General features: G+C 27.0%; 1 protein-coding gene across 2 annotated transcripts; it reads left to right on the forward strand.

Annotated features, from left to right (window-relative positions):
• The first annotated feature begins 4 nt into the window (after positions 1-4).
• On the forward strand, positions 5-19,317 carry LOC107455430 (uncharacterized). Of its 2 annotated transcripts, XM_016072988.4 has the most exons (11): positions 5-144; positions 1,673-3,410; positions 6,713-6,808; positions 7,024-7,294; positions 7,375-7,476; positions 8,781-8,870; positions 10,446-10,523; positions 14,929-14,996; positions 16,449-16,464; positions 18,019-18,061; positions 18,163-19,141. In XM_016072988.4, exons 2-10 carry the CDS (start codon positions 1,696-1,698, stop codon positions 18,034-18,036), a joined length of 2,454 nt encoding a protein of 817 aa, XP_015928474.3. In that variant the 5' UTR covers positions 5-144; positions 1,673-1,695; the 3' UTR covers positions 18,037-18,061; positions 18,163-19,141. The 2 variants fall into 2 exon arrangements, with proteins under 2 accessions (XP_015928474.3, XP_015928473.3); XM_016072987.4 differs by lacking the exon at positions 16,449-16,464 and having other exon boundaries at positions 18,163-19,317.
• The last annotated feature ends 5,313 nt before the right edge of the window (positions 19,318-24,630 follow it).

Here is a 24,630-nt window from a genome sequence, read left to right on the forward strand (position 1 = left end):
TAACCTCATTAAAAAATATAATTACGATATTCTTATGTTTTGGCAGCATAACAGATATAACACTGTAAATATGGCTGACGCTGCAGTACATTTAATTTTATAAGGAATAAAATAGTTTTGGTTTTTAGAGAAAGGAATGTGGAGGTACTTTCAAAATTCTACTTTTAGTTCTATACATTCTATTAGAAGAGAAATTAAGCTCTTCATACTTAGAAAACATGTTAATTGTACAAGTTTGATTAGCTAAATTAGTTAAAGGAATGGTTTTCCTGTGGAACTAAATTATCATTATTTTAAATTAAATTTAATAATTTATGGCTGAAAATGAAAAAAAAGAAAAATTTGTAACTTATTTGTGGATTATGAGCTTTGTTTATAAATAACTAAAGAATCGTTTATACCTCAATAATGCTTAATGCTCTAACGTATTCGTGTGAACGATCTAATTTCTTAAAAGTGCCCATTAATTATTTGTGCAAATGTTCATGAATAATATTCATAATGTTCACATATGCTCATAATAATAATGGATATAATGATAACCCTGTTAACATATTTCTGCCTATAGTGTAGTGGTAAATACATTAAAGCAAGAAGAATCATCTTTTCCACTTTACATTTGGAGGGACAAAAAAAAAAGAAAAAGTGGAAAAATACGTTGATTAATTTATGTCTTGAATTAAAATATGATGTTTGTTAATTATAAGAAATTATATATCAGAGAAATTAGTATTTGTTAAGTTGAAATAAAAAGTATCATTAGAAAAACCAATTAATATTTTCTGTAAATTTGACTCCATTTTTTATGTGTGATAAATCATAGTTATAATATTTAAAATCGTGTAAATAGGAATCTCAATGTTAAATTTCAAAATTGTGTTAATATGAATCTCGATGTTTAATCTTATAAATTCCAGAATATGAAGATATATATATGTTAGATATTCAGGGGTCTGTCCAGTCCAAATTTACTACCTTTTAGTGGTACCTTCACAAATTCAATTTTAGGAAAAACGATAGTTTCACACAATACTTTTATCTTAAAAAGTTATTTTTGTATCTCGTAAGAAATGATAAATCGATACTTTTGTGTTGATTTTTTAATATAATTTTTAATTTTCACAAATTATGTCTACAATTTTTACAAAATAGGTATTTTCCAAAAAAACCTAGACAGACCCCTGTAAAGTGTCATGAGCACTAAGAAAAAAGTAGCACTTCAATGCAGTTACATATATTTTGATGTGAGCTCTTCACAACTATTTTTGACTGTTTAATGTTCTTTAGTTACTGCCCTTCACATGGAACTGCAAGGCTGTATTTGTTTCACTATTTTATCATCAACATCATTAGACTAGCCTTGCTATGTAAAAGGTTAATACTACATAATTTGTGCAAAAGCTGTAATACTAAATAGTTAAAATAAATATTTTTAAAATATCCTTAATTTATTTTGGAGAAATATGGAAATTAATATTTGAATGATCTTTATGTAAATTAATTTCATCTATTATTAAAATGATAAAATTTTGTGTATGAAATGTCAAATTAACATTTTACTACTTTAAAGGCAAATTTCTACTGTCTTAATAGACAATTTTTTTGAGTTTAGATATTTCTTAATAATTTTATCTTACATTATCACTAACTAGTTTCATTGTTTTTCCTCTAGTTACTTTTCGTTTATGCTTCTGAATGGGCACATGCTATTCCAAGAAGGCCAGTGGAGGGAATAATCCATACATGACATCACAGATGGCAGCTACAAAATTGGATGAGGCTTCGAGATTGGCTCGTCCAACGCCTTATACCAGAAGTGGAAATGCAAACATTGAGTTTGCAGCCAAGAAAAATGTTCCACTTCCCACAAAATTTAATACATTATCAACTGTTGAGCAGGGAGATATTAAAAATTTAAAGCACTACCAGTCAAGTATACCTCGCTTTAGCTCTAGTCTACCCACAGCTACAGGAGAACAAAGAATCGGTTCTCCTTTAAATGAAAATGAGACCTTACATGTAGTAAATAATAATGCTATTGTTAACTCTCGCTCTGCTTTTAATGTATCAAGTACGTCACCTTCATCTTCTAACAAATACCTTAATAAATCTGAATCATTAATCAAACCAAAAAAAACTAGCAAAAGTTGTCCTGAAAAAATTCTGAGCCCAGATAATGAACGAATTGTACGAACACCTGCCAGAGGATCCGGTATTTCTCCTCGTCAAAACCGCAATAAATCTCCCGGACCTCAGCAGGCCGAAATTAAAGTTTTTTCGAAATCTCAACAATCTAAAACAGTAAGTGGTAGAAATTCTGGTGGTCCTAGTCCTGTCTCAAAATCCCCATCAAGAAAGGGATTCGAAAGTCGTGATAGCTTGTCAGATTTTGATTCTGGAATTGGAAATAGCTTAACGGATAAGAACAGACCCGAAGACTCGGACACTGTTAAAGATTTGGAGCAACTTGAATTACAGGATGAAAGCTCGCCAAATCTCAGCTTGGGTAGTAAATCTTCTGCAGGTACTCCTAAATCTCCTTCGGATAGCAAACTGGCCGTGAAGGCTCCTACTTATAAAAGGGAACCAAATGGAAAGTGGAGTTTCGATGATAAGCATTTTGGACCTGAATCAACTTTGCGAACAAGTGAACCTAAATCTATTCCCAATTCTGGCCCTAGCAGTCCACGAGAAAAACACCCCTTCAAGATGACTGCTTCGGAAAATATATTTTCCACCTATGCATCTTATAAAGGTCTATTGTCTTATCAAAAGAAGTCTTTCAGATCCCCCGAGAATGGCAAGTTGAGCCCTAAAACAAGTCGCTCAGAGAAGACTTCTCGGGTTGTTCAGTCATCAGTTTCAAATTTGTCTAGTATTCCAAAAATTAGAAGGCATGGTTCTCAGCCTACTCCTGGTGGAAGTATCTTTTATTGCACTGCTGAGGAGGATCAGTGTAGTGAAACGAAATATGATAATGCTTTTGAATCCACAGTGAAATCAAACAATGATACCAAACAGTCTAGTCTAGATTCTGATGAAAAATCAGACAGTACAGGAGTTCTCAGCCCACCATCTGAAGAGAACAGAGAGTTTCTTATTGATGATGAAATAGCAGATCAGCCTGGTTTGACTTTCGGCAATGAACCCAAATCAGAAGATTCAGATGTGCAATCGCTGCAGATGGCAATGAGTGAGTTGCATGCTTTGCAAATGTCTAGTTCTGTTAAAAAGCGAACGGACAGTGTGAGTAGCTATTCCAGCAGGAAGGGTCGTTTCGGGGATCATCGTGACAGTTTGATTTTGGGATCAGAACTTGGTTCTTCATGTTCTAGCATCGCTTCTGATGATTTAATGCTGGATTATGAAAAGTCTTATGATGGGTTTCCTGAAGGCACAGTAAATGAAGGGTGAGTTATCTGATTGAGAATATTGATTTATTTATTTGTCATTTGAGTACCAAACTAAGTAAACTTCTATCTTTAGTGCACATGCTGGTTATCTATTTCACTTTAGTGGGCTTTTATTTCATTTAATCCACACAAATAAAATGTATAGCCAAATTGTATATTGAATCTTATTGTTTCAATAAACAGTTTTTTTTTAAAATTGAACTTATTTTTCGCACCATAGCAGAACTAGTTGTCTTTCTGCAAAACAATAAAAAGTATAGAAAAATAAAAAATAAATTTTTTTTTTCTTTTTGAATATTTTATAAAATATAATATAGTATGTTAATAAAAATGAGAAAATTTATTAAAATATTAATAAAAATAGTTAAACATTACAAATATTCTTAAATATTAAAAAAACTATTATGTTCCAAGCCTATGTTTATTTTGCGGATGCCAACATGAAAAGTAGTTTACTTTAAATGCAAAATACAGTATTTTTAAGAAATTTTAAAGCTCATTATCAATGTTTTCATTGCTAAAAACCTGTTTGGCATTGTTTGGTCGATGAAAAAAGTACATTAAATTTTATTAAGTTTGAATGAAAGATCATTGTCGGAGATTAGTTCTGATACCACGTCTGATCCTCATCCCATTATTGATGCAGGTATCAGTAAAGGGAATAATGTCAATATATCGAGGAAAAATAATGTAATACGTAAAATGAATTAATTATTGTAAACAAAGAGTGTACTGTAAATAAACTGTTATCCTTGTTTTCCCATAAGGTTTATAAATTGAGAACTTTTTCAGAACCAGTCATTATACTCAACTTTCACCATTCATATTATTTAGACGTTTTGAAAATGTGCAATTTACATGTTTCTTTTTAATTTCACGAATATTTTCTTCTTTTTTTTCTATTTTGCAACCTTCCCTGTCATTGTCTGTATTATTTTGAATAAAATTTTCTAAAATATTATCTAATTATATTTTTGTCAGTGATTGTCATTAATAAATCCAATTGAATTTGTAATTATGTACAACAGTAATAGTTAATTACGTGTATACATTGTCATTGACATGCTATTTCATATGTCATTTTTAAGTGATTTTTATAACAGTTATGTACGTTTTCTCAGAGAAAAAATGCACTTATAACCAGGGTTGGCAAGATTTTGCCGCAGGTAGAAAAAACCATGGTAAATACCGGTAAAAACCGTCCTGGCAAAAACAGGTTTTTGCCAAGCAAATTGGCAAAAAGTGGCAAAAACTTATATTTTCCAAGATGAGAGGACAAAAACACATTTTTGATACAAAATTATTCCTAAAATTGAAATATATACTATGAATATAAATAATTACAAAAAAATTAACAAAATTATTATTCCATAATTAAATGATAATGTTATAATATATCATTTTAGTAGTTTAAAACATTATTGATTGGAAAATTTGTGATTATTCTCTTTTTTCAAGAGAAATGAACTTATTTTAAATTAATATAACTATAATTTAAAGCATAAAATATCTATCAACATGTGTAGTTAATTATTGTACAAATAATAATATTTATTTATTTGTAAAAAAACATTTATTTTAGGATTCTAAAATGAAAAGAGATCAAAAACTTTCAATCTTTTAAAAACTGTTACCCTTATATTAATTTTTAATATGTTAAAAATAATTTTTTCATGTAATGTATCAAAATTATTATTCCTTATGATTGAGTTAAATTTGTTTCAAGTATTTTGTAATAATATTTAATCAGCTATTTAGATAATTTGTTTTTTGCCGGTTTTTACCAGTTTTTGCCGGTTTTTACCAGGTTTTTGCCACTGTCCTGGCAAAAACCCCTTTTTGCTGGCAAAAATTCCAACCCTGCTTATAACCCACAGAACATTTCACTCTATCACTTGCTTGTTGCAGAACATTACGAAACATTCTGCTATGGGGATTTTTAGTAATCAACTCAAGATAATTAACTAACTTTAGTTACTAGTATCCTTTGTAATGTTTCAAAAATTTTGTTACCATATGTGCATGTGGAGAAGAGCTAATTGATTTGCATTTACCACATGCCACACCATACATGTTCGGTAAGCTTAATGTTAAAACTAAATTAAATGAATAAAAAAATATCTCTTTAAGGTAAGAGCTTTTTATGTAATTCATTGTTTTATTAATACTTTAACAAACTCTATTAGCTTTACTTTTATAGTAAAGATAAATACATTTGAATTAAATAAACTTAAAGAACAAGAAAAATTTTCTATTGGAGGCATCAAACTTTTTCATGTAAATCACTGTTTCAATTGAAATACCTCAGCTATTTTTAATTTCTATAGTAAAAATAAAGTAATTTATATATTTTTTAGATTAATGTTTGAAAAATTGTTATTTACTTATTTAAGTTTCAAGTTACTTCTTCTAACTGACAAGTTACAAAACTGATGTTCCATATTGTTTTTAAAATCCAATAACATCAGTATAATTAATTAACAGCATTACACTGCATTTATCTCTGTTTTTGAAAAATATTTTGTTTAAATAAAAGCAATATTTAAATAAAAAAATGAGAAAAGCCGATCTTTAGTAGTTTTAACCAAAAGTAACATGCCTTTCTTTTTGTTGTTGACCTATTCAGTAAAAACCCAGTAAGCCTGCTGCTCACCTAATAGAACTAATTTAAACTATTGCCATCAATAATCTTAAAGCTCTTTTCCTCTCAGATATTTAAGTGATGTTTCAGAAGAAAAAAAAGTTAGACATGTCGCTATGATTCATTTAAATTAACTCATAAAGTTGACACCTTTTCTGCAATATCCTGATTCGTTCTTCTTTAACAGTAGAAACTACCCTATTTTTTTGTGGTTTCTAAATTTTATTTATTTGATTCATGCTTTAGTCTTTATAGAACACTCTGCATTGAGGAGCTCATTTTTTTTTTTTTTTTTACTCCTAAAACAGTGTCCACTTTACCCTTTAATCTTTTACTCTCATTTAAATCAATTTCTTTATATCATGTGTCTGAATTTTTCATTTATCATTCAAAATTGCAATATTTCTGTATTATTACCTTCTCACAAAATGTAAGTTAGTTGAGTTAAGGTGGTTAGAATTTCTTCAATTTGCAAAGTGCTATAACAGAAATTTTTTATTCTCACTGTCATGAAATTTTTATTTAACATTTTTTTCCTTCAAACTCTTTAACTAATATCATCATTAGGAAAAAGAAAATTTATCTTTATTATTACTAACACAATCTTTTGTATTTTATTTCTTGTTCTATACTTGTACGCAATGTCTTCTTATTTTAGGCCTGCTTCACCTATGAGAAAACTACATGAAACAGAAACTGATAAAGTTACCCCATTAAAAAAGGAGAAAAAATTTGATTTTGAAGAAAAAGCAAGGTATGTTATCAAATTTTTTTTCTATTATATTAAAACATTTTAAATTTGGTGCCACTCAATAGTTAATACATCACCCAATTGAGGAAGACTATTCTATTCTATTATTATCTTGGATATCTTTATTAAATTAAAACACACTTTTTTAACAGTTTAACATTAATTCAAGAGAAATATGTATCAAGAAACCTGAAACTAATGAAAGTAATTTTTTTAAGGAAAAGAATATCTAATCATCGTAAATTGTCTGGTCCCTTGTCAACTTCCGCTGATCGCTTAGAATGGCGCCAACGAACCGTTAGTCTACCTTTACGACCACCTCGTCAAATGAGTGTGTGTGAGGCAGACGATGGTGGCCTGAAATTGGATTCTTCCTCATATCGATTATTGTGCCAAGATTTAAATGGTGTAAAAACTCTTCTTTTAAGACTGAAGTCTGTGATTCAAGAGGCTGAAACTATAAATCCCTTTGATCAATCAAGCCCTAATGTAAGTCTTATAGCTTTCTTTTATGAACCTTATTTTACCAAACTCTCTAAATATGTAATATGTTGTATTTTATTTTTTAGAATATATTCTACCATAGTTTAGTGCAGAATGATTTGCCTTCAAGCTTAGCCTCAAGTACTTCAACGGAAAAGAAAACACCAGATTTGTCTACTATTTATCAGGTTGGTTATTTATGAGAATTTCAGATTTAAATTATTAAAATATAATATTTTTTTCTTTTTCTTTCTCTCCTTTCTTTCTCTTTGAAGTGGGTCTTTTTTTTATATATAGGTAGACACCAAGTAATATATTTTTCAAAATACCCCAATGATCTTTCTTTCCTTTTTTTTTTCTATCCCTTTCCCTATCAAATATTGTAAATCAGTGTTTTTGTGCCAATGTTAAAATTTGATTTCTGAGAAATGTTTAGCATGTAGAAGTGCATTTAGCATAAAATTGTCTAAATTATTACCTCTAAGTAAGATTTTTCCTATTTATTTTGAATTTATAACATGGTTTAGTGTTAAATATAAAAGCAGTTATAAAAATCAGGGGTAAAAAAGAAAATGTTAAAAGTAAGTTTGTTTTAAGTAAGAACTCCCCTAGCCATTTGCCTGGACTCATGGTGGTGATTATTTTAACGAGGTATAACTATTTCAAGTAGGGGTGTGGGGTCGCTGTTCAGGATATAGGTTTTGGCTTCGGATCGGCGAGAGAAATGGAATCTTTTTCTTCGGTTCATTTTGTTAGAAAGAAGATTAGCTACCCTCCTTGAAATGCGCTATTTTTGTTTCCATAGCAGCAGACGGTCTCAGACTTTGTGGCAGGGGAAGTTCTTACCATAGACAAACTATAATGTCACAATTATGATTACCTAAATGTGGTAAAAAAACATAAACTAAAACATGAAACCAGAACTTTAAAAGAAAAGAACAGCGTACCATCTTTTTACTTTCATTACTGATCTTGGTGACCTCCTTATTTCATTGTGGTCTGAGTGACCACCATTATTTTTCAGCATTGAAGAGTTTGTTAAATGATTTTTTTGAATTTAGTCACTATTTGCAATGGAAAAGGTGATTGCGGATGTGAATCCTTCATAGGTGGCTTTGTTATTTTCTGTTAAAGATCCTGTAACAGTGCTATGACGGCAAGAAATGATGTTGCCCTAAAAATAATTTGCACAAGAAGTTATATGATTTAAAAAATTAAATAAGTTCTTTGCAAATTTTTACTGATAAGTGTTTTGAAATTTGCTAAGCCCCTATTTGCAAACTGTTTGAATTTTAGATCTGTGCAATCACTAACTTTAAATCAATTGACCTTTGAATGTACTAAGAATTTTCTTCAGTGTACTGAATGTCTTATCTATAAATCTTTATTAATTGGTTGGTTTTTATTATTGAAATCTTCTTAAAAATGATCTTTAAAAAATATTCTGCTATCTTTTTCCCTATGAAATTCTTATTCATATCTATTTTTTCAGGAAAATGCAGACATGAAAAGGCAGCTTGTACTTTTACAACAACAGTTAGAAGATAAAGATCATACAATTAACTTACTTCAACAACAAATGGTAAGTTTCTTCTTTTTTTCCCCTTCTTTTAAAAGTCACAGTAAAATGTTAATTACATTTTGATGTTAATAAACTTTTCTACTAATAAATGGTGGTAAAATTGAATTTTTTTCACGAAATGAATAATTGAAATTTTTAACTTTTACGCAAGTTTAAAAAGTTTTTAACCTATATTTTTCACTCCCTAAGCTTTAAAAATGAAGAGAAATAATTTATAATTTGCTTAAGCGAAACTAACTAATTTATAGATTTTATTTCAGTGAAAATAATCTGCATGATTTAATAACAATACAAAGAAATAAATATCCTGATTCATTCTCAATGAATTTCAAGTTGTATCTTATTTTGCTAATGTTTAATTTTGTAAATTATTCTAACCATAGTCTTAAAATTAATTAATTTTTGAAATAAAAAGCAGTGGTCTCCAAATAATGTTATGTAAAATCTAGTGCTCTGTGAAATAAAGTAAAAAATCCAACTAGAATTTATAATTCAGTGATTATTTTTAAGATAGCAATAAATTATTGTTATTATTTTTTACGCCACTCTTATATTTAAGTTGCAATGCCTCAGTGGTTAAGGCACTGGACTGTCTTTGTGAAGAGCTGGTTTGATCCCCAGTGGTGACATTAAGCTCACCAAGCTTCAGATGGATGGGTACCAGCTTGTCTAGGACGTAAAGATGGACTATGTGCAGTGGTGACCACATTGCCACAATCATGCCGTTGGTCACAAAATCATGGAGCCTTATCCTCTATGACCCCCCTGGCTCACGAACGGGCTGTTGCGGGAATGCTTTACTTTACTGTTATATTTATTGGAATAAAGTTAAATATGGGTGGGAATTAAAAGTTTCAAATTGGAGATAGAAATTTAAGTATAAAATGAGTCTTCTTGTTGCAAAATTTAATAAGTGCTGACCAGATTTTTTTAAGATAATGTTGAAGTGTTAACATCTTTTTTACAAAATTGCTGACAAAATCTCATTTTTAACATTAATATGAATTTATCAAGTTTTGTTGTAATGCTTAGGATTTATCCAGTTTGGAACAAAGTAAATTAATGATGTACTTTATTTTAGTGTTATTGATGAGCAGCCTATTGTTAAGTTAGTTTTGAATTATTTGTTTTTACATTTGTAACATTGTAATTTTAAAACTGGGGGTCATGTATCAGGACGAACTTACCTTCTTAAATATCTTTAATCTTGGAAGGCATGCTCAAAAGTTTCTGCCAGACTGTTGTGGCATCAAAATATGTTAAAGATATATCCTGTCTGTGAGAAACGTTTTGTCATTCCGTGCAGCGTATTGTAGTAGCAGTATTGGTTATATATGTATAACATATGGATATGCATAAAAAATAAAATGTATAATGATTTTTGTTTATTGACTTTGTATGTTACATATAATTTGTAATTTTTGTTAAAGTGGCTCTGCGTAGTGTTGCAACCCCATCTTCTGTATAGTTTTGAAAAATAAATAATATAACTACTCTTTGAGTTATTGTTATAAGCATTATAAAGAAAATGTTACATTTTTGCTATTTTTAATTCAATATAAATTCTTTTTTCAGACAAAATATTTAAATATTCAAGTAAACAATTGTAACCATGGGTTACCAACCTGCAATGCAGCTACTCAAACTGATAGGGTAAGAGTTTTTTTTTATTTTTTAATAATTATACATGTAGTTTACTATATATTGCTTCAAAACTGTTTTTTAAGTGCTAAATAAATTGTAAGTTACCAACCACATCATGTTAAACTACTTTCAAAAATTAATATTACCAATTTTTTTTTTTAATTTTTTTATCTACTACATCTCATGTTATACTTATTTTGAATTTGCATTTGTGAATTCCTCAGTTTCTATTTGTTCTGAAGAGTTTCATGCTTTAAGATAGGGGTGCACAACCTTTTTGAGTGAAGGGCCACTTGCACAGCAGGTTGGCTAACGAAGGGCCGCACATGTATTTAGAGATGTTAATGACAAATATAGTAATGTTTATTTAAACATTCGCGTCCTATTTTCTTTTATCAATAAACTTAGTGATATATTTGTAAAAAATGAAAGGTGTCCCATTATTAGAAAATTGCTTTAAAAAAAAATTGCTATTTTGATCATATGAACCGTAGATTTATCAAAATAAATAAACATTGAAAAAAAGAAATGTTTTTTTTTTTTTAATCATATCATGCAATACGAAAATTCCTTTTAGAATTAAATTCTAATAAATAAAAAAAAAATGCAATGCCCACAGAATGAAAGTAGGAAAAAATTTAGTCATAATTAAGTAATATAAATTCAAATTAAATATTTTAATTGAAGAAAATTTACACGTTTTAAGCAAAAGCCTAAACTAAAAATAAAACTGTGATAGTTCAAAATAAACTTCAATGCTTATTTTGTTATGTACTTTATTATTTCATTTTATTAATTATTAGATTTTTTTATTGTAAACATTTTCCTTTTTTTTAATCGAAAAAGATCACTTAAGAAACAAAAAATTGAAATCTTAACTACAAACAGTGAGCAGTTTAAAAATTCACGTTTTCTTCCATTTTATGAATTTCTCAAGTTGCAATAACATTACATTTTAATTAGGGATGTAACGAGTATTTGGCTCTTCTGTGAAAAATTCAGTTGGTTGAATGATCTGTCAAATATTTTTTAGAAATGTATTTTTCTAAGCTTTTTTTATTTTTGAATTTTTATAGATATTACTTTTTTTTAAAAAAAAGAAAAATTATAATCAGATAAGACAATTTTGTTATTTTTTCGATACTTTGAGAATTGAGAAGGATTTTTTTCCATTTTTTGCTGTTTTTATTATAATCAAGTATTTTATAGAACGTCTCATACTATTAATTTATTATCACTCTTTCCCTGTACTGTAATATAAATAACCAGTAACATAGAAAAGTGTGATTTTCAGTATTAAAGTTTTATTTCAGGAACTAAGAAAAATTTGTTTTTTCTGTTTTTCTTTTTTTAGACATTTTTATTATGCTAGCATTTTTTAAAAAAAATAAAGTTTCTAATAAAATTTATTTTATAGCAATTTTTTTTTCTTCTAAAATTATGGCAATGAGAAAAATTTAAATTGAGATTTTCAGCATAAGATTTTCATTTAAAAAATTAGGAACGTTTTTGTTTTTTCTAAATTTTTATTTTCTTTAAATAAAAAAAACTTTTTTTAGACGTTTTTATTATAATGCATTACTTTTTAATAGCAGTTCTGTTGACATAATTCTTTTTTCTTGGCTTTTTCTGGTAATTGGAAAACTGAGATGTTAAGCTTTAAAATTTTCTTCCAAAAATTATGATTGATTTTTAAGCTCTCTTGTTTCGCTTTGTGACATTTTAAAAAACGTTCCTGATTGGCCTTATTTTTTAGAGTTAATTTAAGAATGCGTTTTTCCAGGAAATATTATTCTGAGCATTGAAAAGTTAGTTTCAGTGTTGCTATGCTGCTGAAAGATTCTTAGATTATCGTTTTCTTTTTTTTTTTTTTTTTTTTGCCGAATATTTGGTTTTTGACCAAATCACGATTCATTACCACATTTGACCAAATCATATTCGTTGCGGAAAAAAGAAGGAAAAATAACTAGGATTTACGATAAAACTGTACTGAAATACCGTATCAAAAAGTGATTATTTAATTGTGCGAATAACAATCAAGTGTCTTAGTAACATCATAGTTAAATAACTGGATCATCAAAATCATGTGGAAAAGTATAGAAATAATTGGGGGGGGGGGGGAATTACTTATATTTATGCTGAACTCAGCACGAATGAAGCTTGTCAAATGAACAATTTAAAATTTGCATGTCGTAATAGAATAATTGAAATTTTTTATAATACGTGGGAACGCATAGCAATAACTGCCGAAAAAAAATTTGAAAAAAAACAAAGAATTGCAAAAAAAAAAAAAAAAAAAGACAAAAAATCACTTAGATTTAAGATGAAATCGTCACAAATAAAGTGTACCAAAAAGTGATTATTTAAATGGGCGATCTAAAACACGCGTCGTAATAAAAATTTCAAGATTTTCGAAATCACGTAGAAAAGCGGAAATAACAGTTTAAAAAAAATAATTTATATTTTCCATAAAATCGGCTTAAAGAAGCGTGTTAAACGTACATTTACTAAAGAATCTGTTAAAATTGATTGTGTCAAAACGTGATGACTTAAAAGTGCGATCAAAAATTGAAATTTTAAAATTTTTTTGTGTGTTTAGAAGCTCTCGCGGGCCGCACTTCAGTAGTCGAAGGGCCGCATTTGGCCCGCGGGCCGCAGGTTGTGCACCCCTACTTTAAGAAATCTTTTTCTCAAATAATTTTTGAAGTTTAATTTTTATTTTATCTAAATAACCTGAAAATATATAAAATGGGAGTTACTCAACTACTTTTTGTAGCAGATTTTGTGTACTGATCAACAGTGCGTTATCATAATGTAAATTGTGACTTCGACAAAATTTGGAGTTATGTGTATTCGAAATATGCATCTACAAATAAATGTACATAAGAAAAATACTAAAAATTGATTTCAGTGTTAAATTAAAGCACTGGAAAAGCTGAAATTTATATGAATAATTATGGTCGATGATTAAGTTAATTTTTCTAATCGGCATATCATTGTTTCAAAATAAATCTAAAGTTTCAAAGGGGATAATTTGGATAACTAAAATGGATAATTTCTCTAAATTTTCATAAGTAATTTTCATAACTTAATATTAAAGTTAATGTTTCTTTTATCAAATGGTTAAAGTTTGCAATTTTAATCATTTAATTATTTTTTCTTTTAGAAAAATTAACATAAAAGCACAATAATTTTGAGAAATTTTGTGTCGGGGGAGCAAAAATAGTAAAGTGGAGAATATTGTAAAATTTTTATACAAGTTTTTACAAAGTATTATTGGTAAATTATATAGATTATAAACAAACAAATATTGTTGCAAACTTTTTTAAAGCTATGGAAAGGTAGTGATGATATGTAGATGACAGATATCACAGCTTTTTTTATAGTTTGACTTTGTATTAATTTTCAAACTGTATTTGATTGATACACTGAAAAATAATTTTTCTCAGGCAATGGATAAAAAATTGTCACATATTAAAACTCAAAAAGTTATTAATTCTATTAATGGAATTAGATATTTTCGTGATCTTCTGTTCTGTTCTTACTTACAATTTTTATAATATTTATTTCATTGGATGTAAAAAAAAAAGCTTGAAGTGATGAATTAACTTTGTCCCTGTTTGTTAGAAATAAATAATTCATAAATTACATTATTTGATAAGTTTAAAATTAATGTATAAATTATGTTTCCTAAAATAATTTAATGAAATTTTATTCGAATAAAAATTATAAAATATTCATTTCCTTTCCATACAATGTCTTTTCAAAACTCAACTGAAAAAACTAAAAGAGAATGGGAAAAAAAACTTTTATAAATTAAAGAAAATAATAAATATTTTATAGAATGAAAAAAAAATCTTTTTTTTTTTTTTAAAAGCAAAATTTTTTTCAACTTTTCACCATGCTCTTATCAATATCTGTATAATTTCTTCTAATCTATCGATTCTTTCTATCTAATTTTAAAAGGCACAACAAAACCAGTTTTGAAATATTTTGCCTGATTAATTTTTTAAACTTTGCATTACACTAATTTGATTTGCAGTTAGATATGCAAAATTATACTTAAATCTGAACTTTTACCTTAATTGTTAATATTTTAACCTATTTGTAGTAAGTTTTTAGAGCCACCATAACCTAGCTGTGCTAGACAAATAATTTGAATGATTTTGTTAAAAAGAAAGATTGCAGCTTCGTATAAGATAGATTTGATGGTACAGAATAACTTCAAAAAATATTAATATTTTCTCGTGTTACTTCAGAAGTGTTTTTTTTCTTCTTTGCAGATACTGTTTGTAGGTAAAGTATAGTTATTTGATGTAATTGATTTTTCTTTTTGTCTTCACTAGTATGATGACATGTATTTATCTGTATAATTCTTTATCCTATATCTTTATGGCTCTACATTTTCTTACAGAGTCGCTCATTAACAGCCTCTTTATCATCTAGTTCATCCGCTGATGACTCTATTGAAACTTTAGTTAGGTAATTTGATATCTTTCAGTATTGCTGTTCATGCTTTGATTTGTTTTGTCTTAAAACATTTTGGTTATTAATCTAGCTTCAGCAAAAATTTTGTAATTTTTCTACAAAATCTCTAAAAGATCTTTCATTTATTTTTTATTTATTTATTTATTTTTTTGCGAGAGACTTTCTATGCATATTGTATCGCTATAACTGTATAATAGTGGCGTGTGAGGTTATTAGCTTCATTGAGAAAAATTTCACTATTGATATCAATTTAGATCTGTGGGAAATACTATTGAATTTGTTTGTAATGAGACCGTAGAGGAGATTGTGGATTATTGGTTCATCATAATTTAATTGATCAAAGGTGCTGTGTGAAGGTGTAGTAAAAAAAAATAAAAAATGTGTCAATTATATATACAGTGAAACCTCCAGAAAAGTCTACTTTTATGTAGCGACCTCCTCTATTTACGATCACTTTAGGGAGGCAAGAGTCTTTTCCATAGACTTAATGTTGAAGAAAACCTTTAGGAGTGACCATTAAAACCTCTCCCAGTGACTGGATAAAACCTCTGCACCAATTAATTTCTGACCCCTAAGATATAGATGGCAGCCACAATCTGGAGAATATGGTCCCCATAGTTTGGTCAGGAGAGTGATTCAAAGTTTGAACCCCTAAATGCTAATTTTATTTTTTGTGTATTTTGCTATATCTTGAAAACTTATTGATTGAATTGAAAAATTTTGCATACAATTCTAAAATTTGGCCCCTAATTCTTCTTAGATTTCGTCTGTCCTTTTTCTGCGTGCCATTTGTTCTAAACATTTTTTTATTGTGTTTTATTCTTTATATATTCATGTAACATAACCTACTGATTTTATTCATTGTTTGACAATATCAGGTTCATTATATGAACGATGAAGTTCCAAATTTGATCTTTCATCTCATTGTTTTTCGCATTTCTTCATAAATACTTCTTAAAATATTTTTCCAGAGATACCATGTCTTCAACTGCTCTAGATATAATCCAAGTGTCATATACATTTATTAACATTAATATAATGAGATATTTATGTGATTTATAGATCATTAATATTGATAACATTAAGTAGAAGAAAGGACTCCAAACAAATCACAATGATGCGATTAAAAACAGAAATTAAAGGGAAAAAATATATATTTGATATTTTACATACACCTAATAGTATAATTACTTGATAAAACTCAAAGTACTTAATTTCTAAAGATTTCAATAAATGACTAGTTTAGTTAACCTATGTCTTTTATGGCTTTAACTCCTGCGCTCTAATTTGCTTTTGTTTTAGCTAATTCTCATTGCTTTTACTAATATATATATTTTTAGAACCATCAATACAAATGCTAACCCATTTATATCTGTAATTATAATGTTTTAATTTAAATTTTATCTAATAAAAATATTTTTTTTCTCCCTACCTTTTGGTTATTAGCTTCAGGATTACTAAGGTATGGACATATTGAAATTCTTACTCGCATGATTCATCAGTAGTTTAGCTCTGTGCTTATGCATGATGTTTATCACTCTTTCATAATTGTTGCATGAAATCCATAACTTGCACTCATCTGAATAAATCAGTGCCTATTTTATCCTCATTATTTTTGTTAAGTAATTCTCTTGATTTTGATACAGTTGATGTTGATAATAATCTGCTAGTCAAGTTATTATTTTTCAATATAATTTAAGTTATTTTACTTTACTGTGTTTGTTTGCTTACAAATTTTATTATTTTAAATAGTATGCAGTTTATATTTGGGATAGGTAGGGCACATCATAAGGATTGGAAATGTCAACTAATGCTACCCTAAGGCCTCCAAATTATGTCCTGTATGTCTGCCCATGTTTAAACTGGTATTTGTATTTTTTTATCCACATTATTTTATGTTTTCTAATCGTTATTATTAAAATTTACTTTGAAAGAGGAACAGAAATAGATATTATATTGAAATTTAATTATTAAGCCACTTACTTGCCAAGCTCACCAAGTTGTTTTCCAAATTATTTATGAAACAGTCAATTCTGAACTTGTTTGAGTACATTTATAGTAATTTTTAGAAAACATGAAATTATGGTAATTTATATAAAAAGTACTAGGTTAAATGTGTATAAACAGCCAGCTCATAGTAATTTAGCAGTACTACTATTGGTGTAAGACTACATTTTCCAATCCTTATAATGTATTTTATCTCTCCTAGAAAATTCTTCTACTAGTTTAGAATGTGAATACATAAAGCTCAGATTGTAATTGAGCCTCACCAAAATGGCATTTTGCAGTTTCAGCTGGGAATTTTGTCAGACAAATTTTGTGTTCTGAAAACTTCATCAAATAAATTTTTCTATGCTTTTGTACCATGAAACTTTGGAAGCAAGGAATTTCTACTAGGCAAATTTTTGTTCTCTCACATACTATACATGATATGTATGTATGTACATTTTCATGATATTTTGTCTACAGGGAGATTCTTTTGGGTAATTTTTTTTGCACCATGAAGCTTTGTTACTCTATAAATTTTTTTGATTCTATGCCAGCATATTTTGATTAAGATTGTATTTCTTCTTTCTTTCTTTCTTTTTTTTTTTTTTTTTTTTTTTTTTTGTATTTTTAGCAAATTTTTTTTATTTATTATTCTTTTTCTTCTTTTTTGCATTTTCGTAAAACATTGTTTTAAATGTTGATTGCAAATAGAAATGGATAAAATTTATGCAACTGAAATTTTTGTCCATTTGAGAATGACATGACTCCAATTTCCACAAATAATCAACACTTCTACTGGATTATCTATTGAAACCCATAAGCACAGTTAACATAAGGAACACACCTGGAAGAAATTAAAAAGGGTAGTTACATGTATTTAAAGATTGCTTACTTGATTTTAAACACTTTTTTGAATTACAATGAAATGCAACCAGCAGAAATTAAATTGTATTCTCTATTTATTTATTTTCCATATAAAAAGGTAATTTCTTTTAGAGATATTTGATGTCATTTTTAACTTTTATAGTGCACAGGAAGATTTTGAAAAATCATTTAAAAGAAATTCCAAAGTAAGCTATTGAGAATTTTGCTTGACTATTTATTAGTTCTTTTTTTCATATCCGCAAATAATATATAATTTTATAATTTATATTTCATTGTAATTTTTCAGGATCAAGATGTTTTAACAGAGCACTTAATAGAAGTTGTTCGCTTATTAGATCGTAACTCTGCCATCTACCCTTCACAGTCAGAATGTTGAAGAATTTTCTAAAATATTATAATATGCTGATTATGAAACTTTTAGTAATAGTTAATGTTAAACTAATTTAATTGTGAAAGCACCTTGTATTTAAAGATTACAAATTTAAAATTATAATTGTTGCTCAGTGATTCCTTTTTGTATGGTGAAAAGTGTATTTTTTTCCCTCTTGTATAATTTTTTCCCTCTCTCATTAAAATGTAAATATTCTGTTTTGTTTAAAAGTTCTCCATATACATCTTTAATTTACCTAATCAAGTGATACATAAATTCTCCCTTTATGTAATCCTAATAATATATCAATAGTGTTTTGGTATATTTTAAGGATAATAAAAATCCAAAAACTGACATTTTGAGGTCTTAACGATTTTTGGTTTAAAAAAATATTTGAATATTTCAGTATGACTTTTGGTTTAATAATATTGTAAATTAAGCATTGCTTGTGATGTAAATAAGTATTAATATATTTTTAAGTTTATTGTCGTGTTGGAGGTATAGTTTTTATGTTACAATATGTAATTAAAGTTAAAATCAGCTTTTATCTGAGTTTTTTATTAATTGACGAAATCAGATTAAGGTTGATATTTTTTTGATTATGTCAATATATTAACTTAGAAAAGATATATCCTATCCTGTTTATAATTTAAATGAAACATCAAGATTTGAGTTTAGTTTAAAAAGTGCTAATTTCTGTTAAAAGTTTTCTCTTAAATCGTATGACAAAAACATATGTTTTTATTTATCTATTTTTTCTTTTGTATATATCTAGTTTAGTAATTTATATTTTTCATTTTAAGATTACCTATAGAGAACTATTAAAAAAATAACTGCACGATTACACAAAACCATCTTGATGTATTAAATCCGTTTAAAAAAAGTGGAAAAAAAAGTTATTTTATTTTTTGATGGGGATTGTAAAGTTTAATCCATGATTTATAATTTAGTATATTTTTCATCTAATTTTTATTCTTTCTATATTAAATTATAATGGTATTATGCTAGTGCCAAACTAAGTAATTTTTAGTTTACTGTAAAAGATATTAATTAATTCTGATGAGATATTGACTGATTTTTAAACTGTTAACTGCATCTTTTAGGGCTGTTTCATGTAACAGTTATTGTTTAAATTGTTATAACTTCCTACTTAGTACTGCCATAACTTATTTAATAAAGCTTAATATATTCTAGCATAATCTCATGAATAGAATTTAATATTCTTTGTGTAGAATATTTTTAATTCAATAGTATTTATTAATTTAAGTTAATTTATTTCAGTGCTTGTTTTTCATTAGATTAGTTGTGATTTAGAAAAAGAGTTATGTATGCAAGTGAATTTGTTTTAATGGTTTTATGAAGCTTTTGTAAATATAAATATTTTCTTAGTAATAGAAAAAAATATTGGAGAAATTATTTTGTTATATTTTAAAACATTCAAATTTGCAACTCAACTTTGAGTTTTGAGTATTTTCCAAATGTCACTTAACGATTTCTAAGAAGAACTTTCAAGAATTGATAAACTTAGTTGAAGAAATTAAATAATAATTTAAAAAAACTTTTTTTTTCTTTTTAAAAGGAACAAATTTTTTTAATTCTTATTTTTGCATACATAATACAGTACAGAACCCGTTATCCGGAAATCAGAAAACCGGAAAACCAAAAAACCGGAACGAAATTCGATAAATTTTCGCGCCATTTAAAAAAAAAAAAAATTTTTTTTTCCTCATAAGATTTTCGCATTTTTTTTCCCTTTTTTGAAAGACGTTTACCTTACCATCATTTTGGAAATAATCATTAGTGTATTCCTTCATCGGTTTTTCTTCTTTTTACGATTATTTCCAAAAAAAAATTTTTTTTGTTGGGTTTAACAATAAACAAACGGCTTTTTGTAGCGATTCAGAAAACCGGAAAAATCAATTATCCGGAATATCGATGATCCCGATCGTTCCGGATAATCGGTTCCCTACTGTATTAACATTTTATATCCTAATTGTTTGGTATGCTGTTTTACTCTTACTAGTTTAAAGCTCAAAGCTTTTTCTGATTTTTTTTTTCTTCACAAAATGAATTATAAAAATAAATCGTTTATTATTACAAATTTGCTTTTATAAATTATTTCTTCTTTGTTCATATATTATTTTTCTATGTGAACTGAATTATGTTTTTGATGTATTTATTATTTTAGATCATAAATAAGAAGTAAAAGACATTAAAAAAAGTTTTTAATATAATTTCAAGAGTATTTTATATTTACAAGTTCTTTTATGCATTTAGGTTATTCATCATAAATATGTTTGAGATTCTTTTCTATTATTAATTCTGATTTTTTGTTTCTTGTTGTATACTTCTTTTAACATTTAAATCTTATTTGTAGTAAATTTCTCTGTAGTTAGATAAGGTTAATGCAAAAAAATTAAATAATTGTAATAATGATTGGTATTGTAATGATACAATGACTGTAAATACATCTGAGCATTAATAGTTCCTAATCTTTCAATAAATATCTGGAAAATTAGATACATGTAATCATAATGTCTATATATTTTAATCCATTCTTAATGCTGTATGTTGTTGACAATAGTTTATAGGGGATATTTTTGAGTTTATTGCCGATATAATTTTCTCTATTTAATTTTAAAATAAAAACCTTAAATGCCAAAAAAGCTCTTAATTGTCTAGTCATGAGTCCTTTTTCTACATATTTTATGTAATTTATTTTAACTCAGTTATCTTTAAGAGAGCAATTAGTTCAGGTTTCTTGATTATTACTTACGAACGAGTAGTTAATTTTAACTATTATTGCACATATTTCATAAACATATTCTCATAACTCCATTATTTTTCTAATAACAATTAGATTTCCTTCAATTTTTAGGTATAGTATTTATCTGAAAATGCATAATTAATTTTCGCGATTGCTGCATATATTTCATTAACATATTTTCTTAACTCCAATAATTTTGAAGCAACAATATTTAGAAAATTTGCTCAGTTTTTATTTATCAACTGTCTATCTATGTGTTAGTAATTAATTTAGGCATTATAATGATAATGAGCAATTCATTTAGAAGAGTATTTTTAGTGAGAAACGCAAATTTTCTTGTAATCATTAAGGTCTTTCTGTGTATTGTGCTTTTTTCTAGCAGAAATTCTAGAATCTTTGTGAACTATATAGTCTACACTCTTTAGTACTCTCCATTACAGCGACCTTTCTTTTACAATGACCTGTATACATAAAATTTTATTTACTATATCATAGACGCAATGTTATTTTATAGTCCATTAGAAGGTCTGCAAGGTCCCTTCCTTCCAATATAACTAACCAAAATTTAATCGTTTGATTTATTAAAAGTTTCAATTAAATTATTTAATGTTTGATGTTACCACACCATGAATGTAAAAGACCTTGAATTTTGACCAGAAAACAAGTGACATGATCCCTTAAATTCTTATCTTTTGACCTTGGTTGCCGTAATTTTTGGTCATTCGTAATCTGCGTAACTTTCTTTTCAAACAATATAATAAATTTATCACATGTACTTTTCTTGTTTGAAAATTGCATTCACTCTTTTTGTGATATGTCAATTCCCTTATGTGATTTATTTTCGAGTTAAAACAGGTTTTCTTCACGGTTAGCTTGAAATATGTTATTTATTAAAAATGGCAGCCCCGTACCATTACCTTATTTATAATGCATTTTTCACCTTTGAAGTATTATTTTCAAAGATACTTTTGCCTTTACATAAATAAGGAAACAAAAAGTTAAGTTGTTACCAATTTATCTTAGCTGCCAATTTTTTATTAAAGTAAAGCATTCCTTTGTAAAAATTGGGCAAACTACTTTTTTAGCTGTAAATTAATATTTATAGTATTTTTCTGCACTCATGATGTAACAACCTCACATAGCTCGCATTTTCGTCCAGACCATAAGGTACGTAAGATCGAGCGTTGACTGTATCTGAAAATAATACTAAAGAACAGTGTGATGCAAAAATGCTACCTTTGAAAAAGTATTCCATATCTGTATATTGACACAAGTGCATAATTTTAAGAATTATTCTGCATGTTTAATAGCATTTCCTCATAACTCCACTATTTTTCCTATAAAAATTTTTGCAGGGAATTTGCTTAGTTTTTACACTGAATAATTATTTTAACATTTATTTCTTATAGTTTTAAAATAGTTACTTCTACTTTTTTTTTTGAAAACTTAATTTGTAGAAAACTTGTTTATTTATAATTATTTTGTTGGTGTAATAATTACCTTTTGTAGCAGTTACCAAGGTGTTTGAACTTTGTACCGAGATTGTGCAATAAAATTGAAATAAAAGCATTCTGACTGTTGTAATACAAAGCTGCATATAATTGGTAATGCTAGGTGAAAGTACTTAATGTAACCCATGAAGTCTTATGTGTCACCCTATTACTCAATAGGGTATTTATAAATAATCTTTCTTTGCACAATGGCCTATAGCAAACTAAATTATATATCAGTGTATAAACTTTCTCAATTGTGTGTATATAGTGTATAGGGAATGTGTGAACGAATATTTGAAGTGATTGTTTAATATAGTCATGAGTATTATCAACATCAATTTTGATGTTTTCCTTGATAAGAATGGAATTATAATGTCTTCGGATAAAAATTTATAATTGTTATTAATTTAATTTATATTAAAAATCATTTTTTATTATATTTGTATGTTCAAATAAGTGAGACCATGTTTAATAAAATTTTAATCATAAAGTTTCTATTGTAATAAAAGTCATTGAGAGCTTTCAAAATAGAAATCAACTAAGTTATACAGGGTGTTTTGCAATATGTGCCCTTAATGTATATTTTTAAATTCCTTATCAAGAATAAAGTGAAAAAGTATACACATTAAAGAATGCTGATTAGACTATATTTATGCAAGAAAAAACAAAAATTGCACGACTGGGAAAGGTAGGGCTGAAAAAAATATTAAAAGCTGTTTGATTGTCTGTAGAATTGAGAGGAATTGAAATAAGATTATAAGCAACACCTCCGAGTTGCATTACGCAATCAAACTTTTTTTCCCCTTATCTTTCCTATGCCACGAGTGAATTTCTTGATTTCAATAGCATTTTTGTTTCTCTTTTTCTTAAATATTACTTGAAGACTCTTAATGTGTGTACTTTATTTTTTTGCGGATTCTAAAAATATAAATGAAGGGGAATTGTCCCTGTAGGTATACTTAATCCTATTATTGAGTATATTTAATTTTTATTTCTGACTTATTGAATTTTGGTTTTCTACATTCAAATTTATACGGAATTTTTTAGAGATATAAAACTTATAACTACAAACTCTTATTACGGTTATTTTATGGTTGGGGAAAAAACAAATTTTTAGGTTCATTTCTCTATTTTTAGGTTCATTTAAAAATGTGAATTCTTTTTGTTGTTAAATTGTTCTTTATTTTATTTTATTTCACTTTGATTTTTCTGAATCAAATGTTGCTACATTCCATCATCTGTGTTGAGTATATTTATTTCTTTCCTTATCGAAAGCTTTGTTTTCTATTTTAAAGTATTCTATGTCTATTTTTACGTTTTGTAAATTTTTTGTTTTCTATTTTTCAGCATTCTATGTCTATTTCATATCTTTTTGTACTTTATATTATACTTTAATAGCATGACTTTTTTCATAGTTGGCATATTTAATGTTTTCAATTTTTACTCATTTTTATGCCTATATTTTAACAATTCTTACATTTTTTTCTACTTTTTCTAATATTTTCATTTTACCAAGTGTGCTCTAACATATGTAGTCATTCAATTTATTTATATGTTGAATTACTTGGGGGTTGATTTTAGACTTGTAATTTTAAATTATTTTAGTATATGGATAATAAAACAATTTGGAATAGACTTAATTAAATATTCATTTGAATATTTTAATTTTGCTTCATGCTAATATAGAGATTTCTGTTTTCAGAAATGCTGTTTTTCAATGATGTTTAATAATTTCTTTATAAAATTTAATATACTTGTTAATTAAAAAAATCATGATAATTATGCTTAAGCTTATATAGTTATAATAAATGTTTAAGATTATATAGTTAATACAAATGTTTTGAAAACATTTATATTTTAATACATTACATTTGTAAACTAATTAAAGAAAGAATTCATGAAAGTATATAATTATAACAGAAGATTTTAATTTTATCCTGAAATTCTTAGAAGGTTAAAAACTTTTTTACAATATAATTTTTGTTTAAGTAATTATTCTAGTGTTATCTGGAAGTTCTAGTTAATGAAAATTGTTTTAGGAATAATTCTTTACTTGCTTTGAAATAAATTAGTTTTCTCTACTCACAGATACAGGGAGCTCCATTATCACTGTTAGTAATATAT

Source organism: Parasteatoda tepidariorum, chromosome 4 (assembly GCF_982258835.1).
Source record: "Parasteatoda tepidariorum strain Cologne lab strain chromosome 4, Ptep-v5.0, whole genome shotgun sequence".
Taxonomy (NCBI): Eukaryota; Metazoa; Arthropoda; class Arachnida; order Araneae; family Theridiidae; genus Parasteatoda; species Parasteatoda tepidariorum.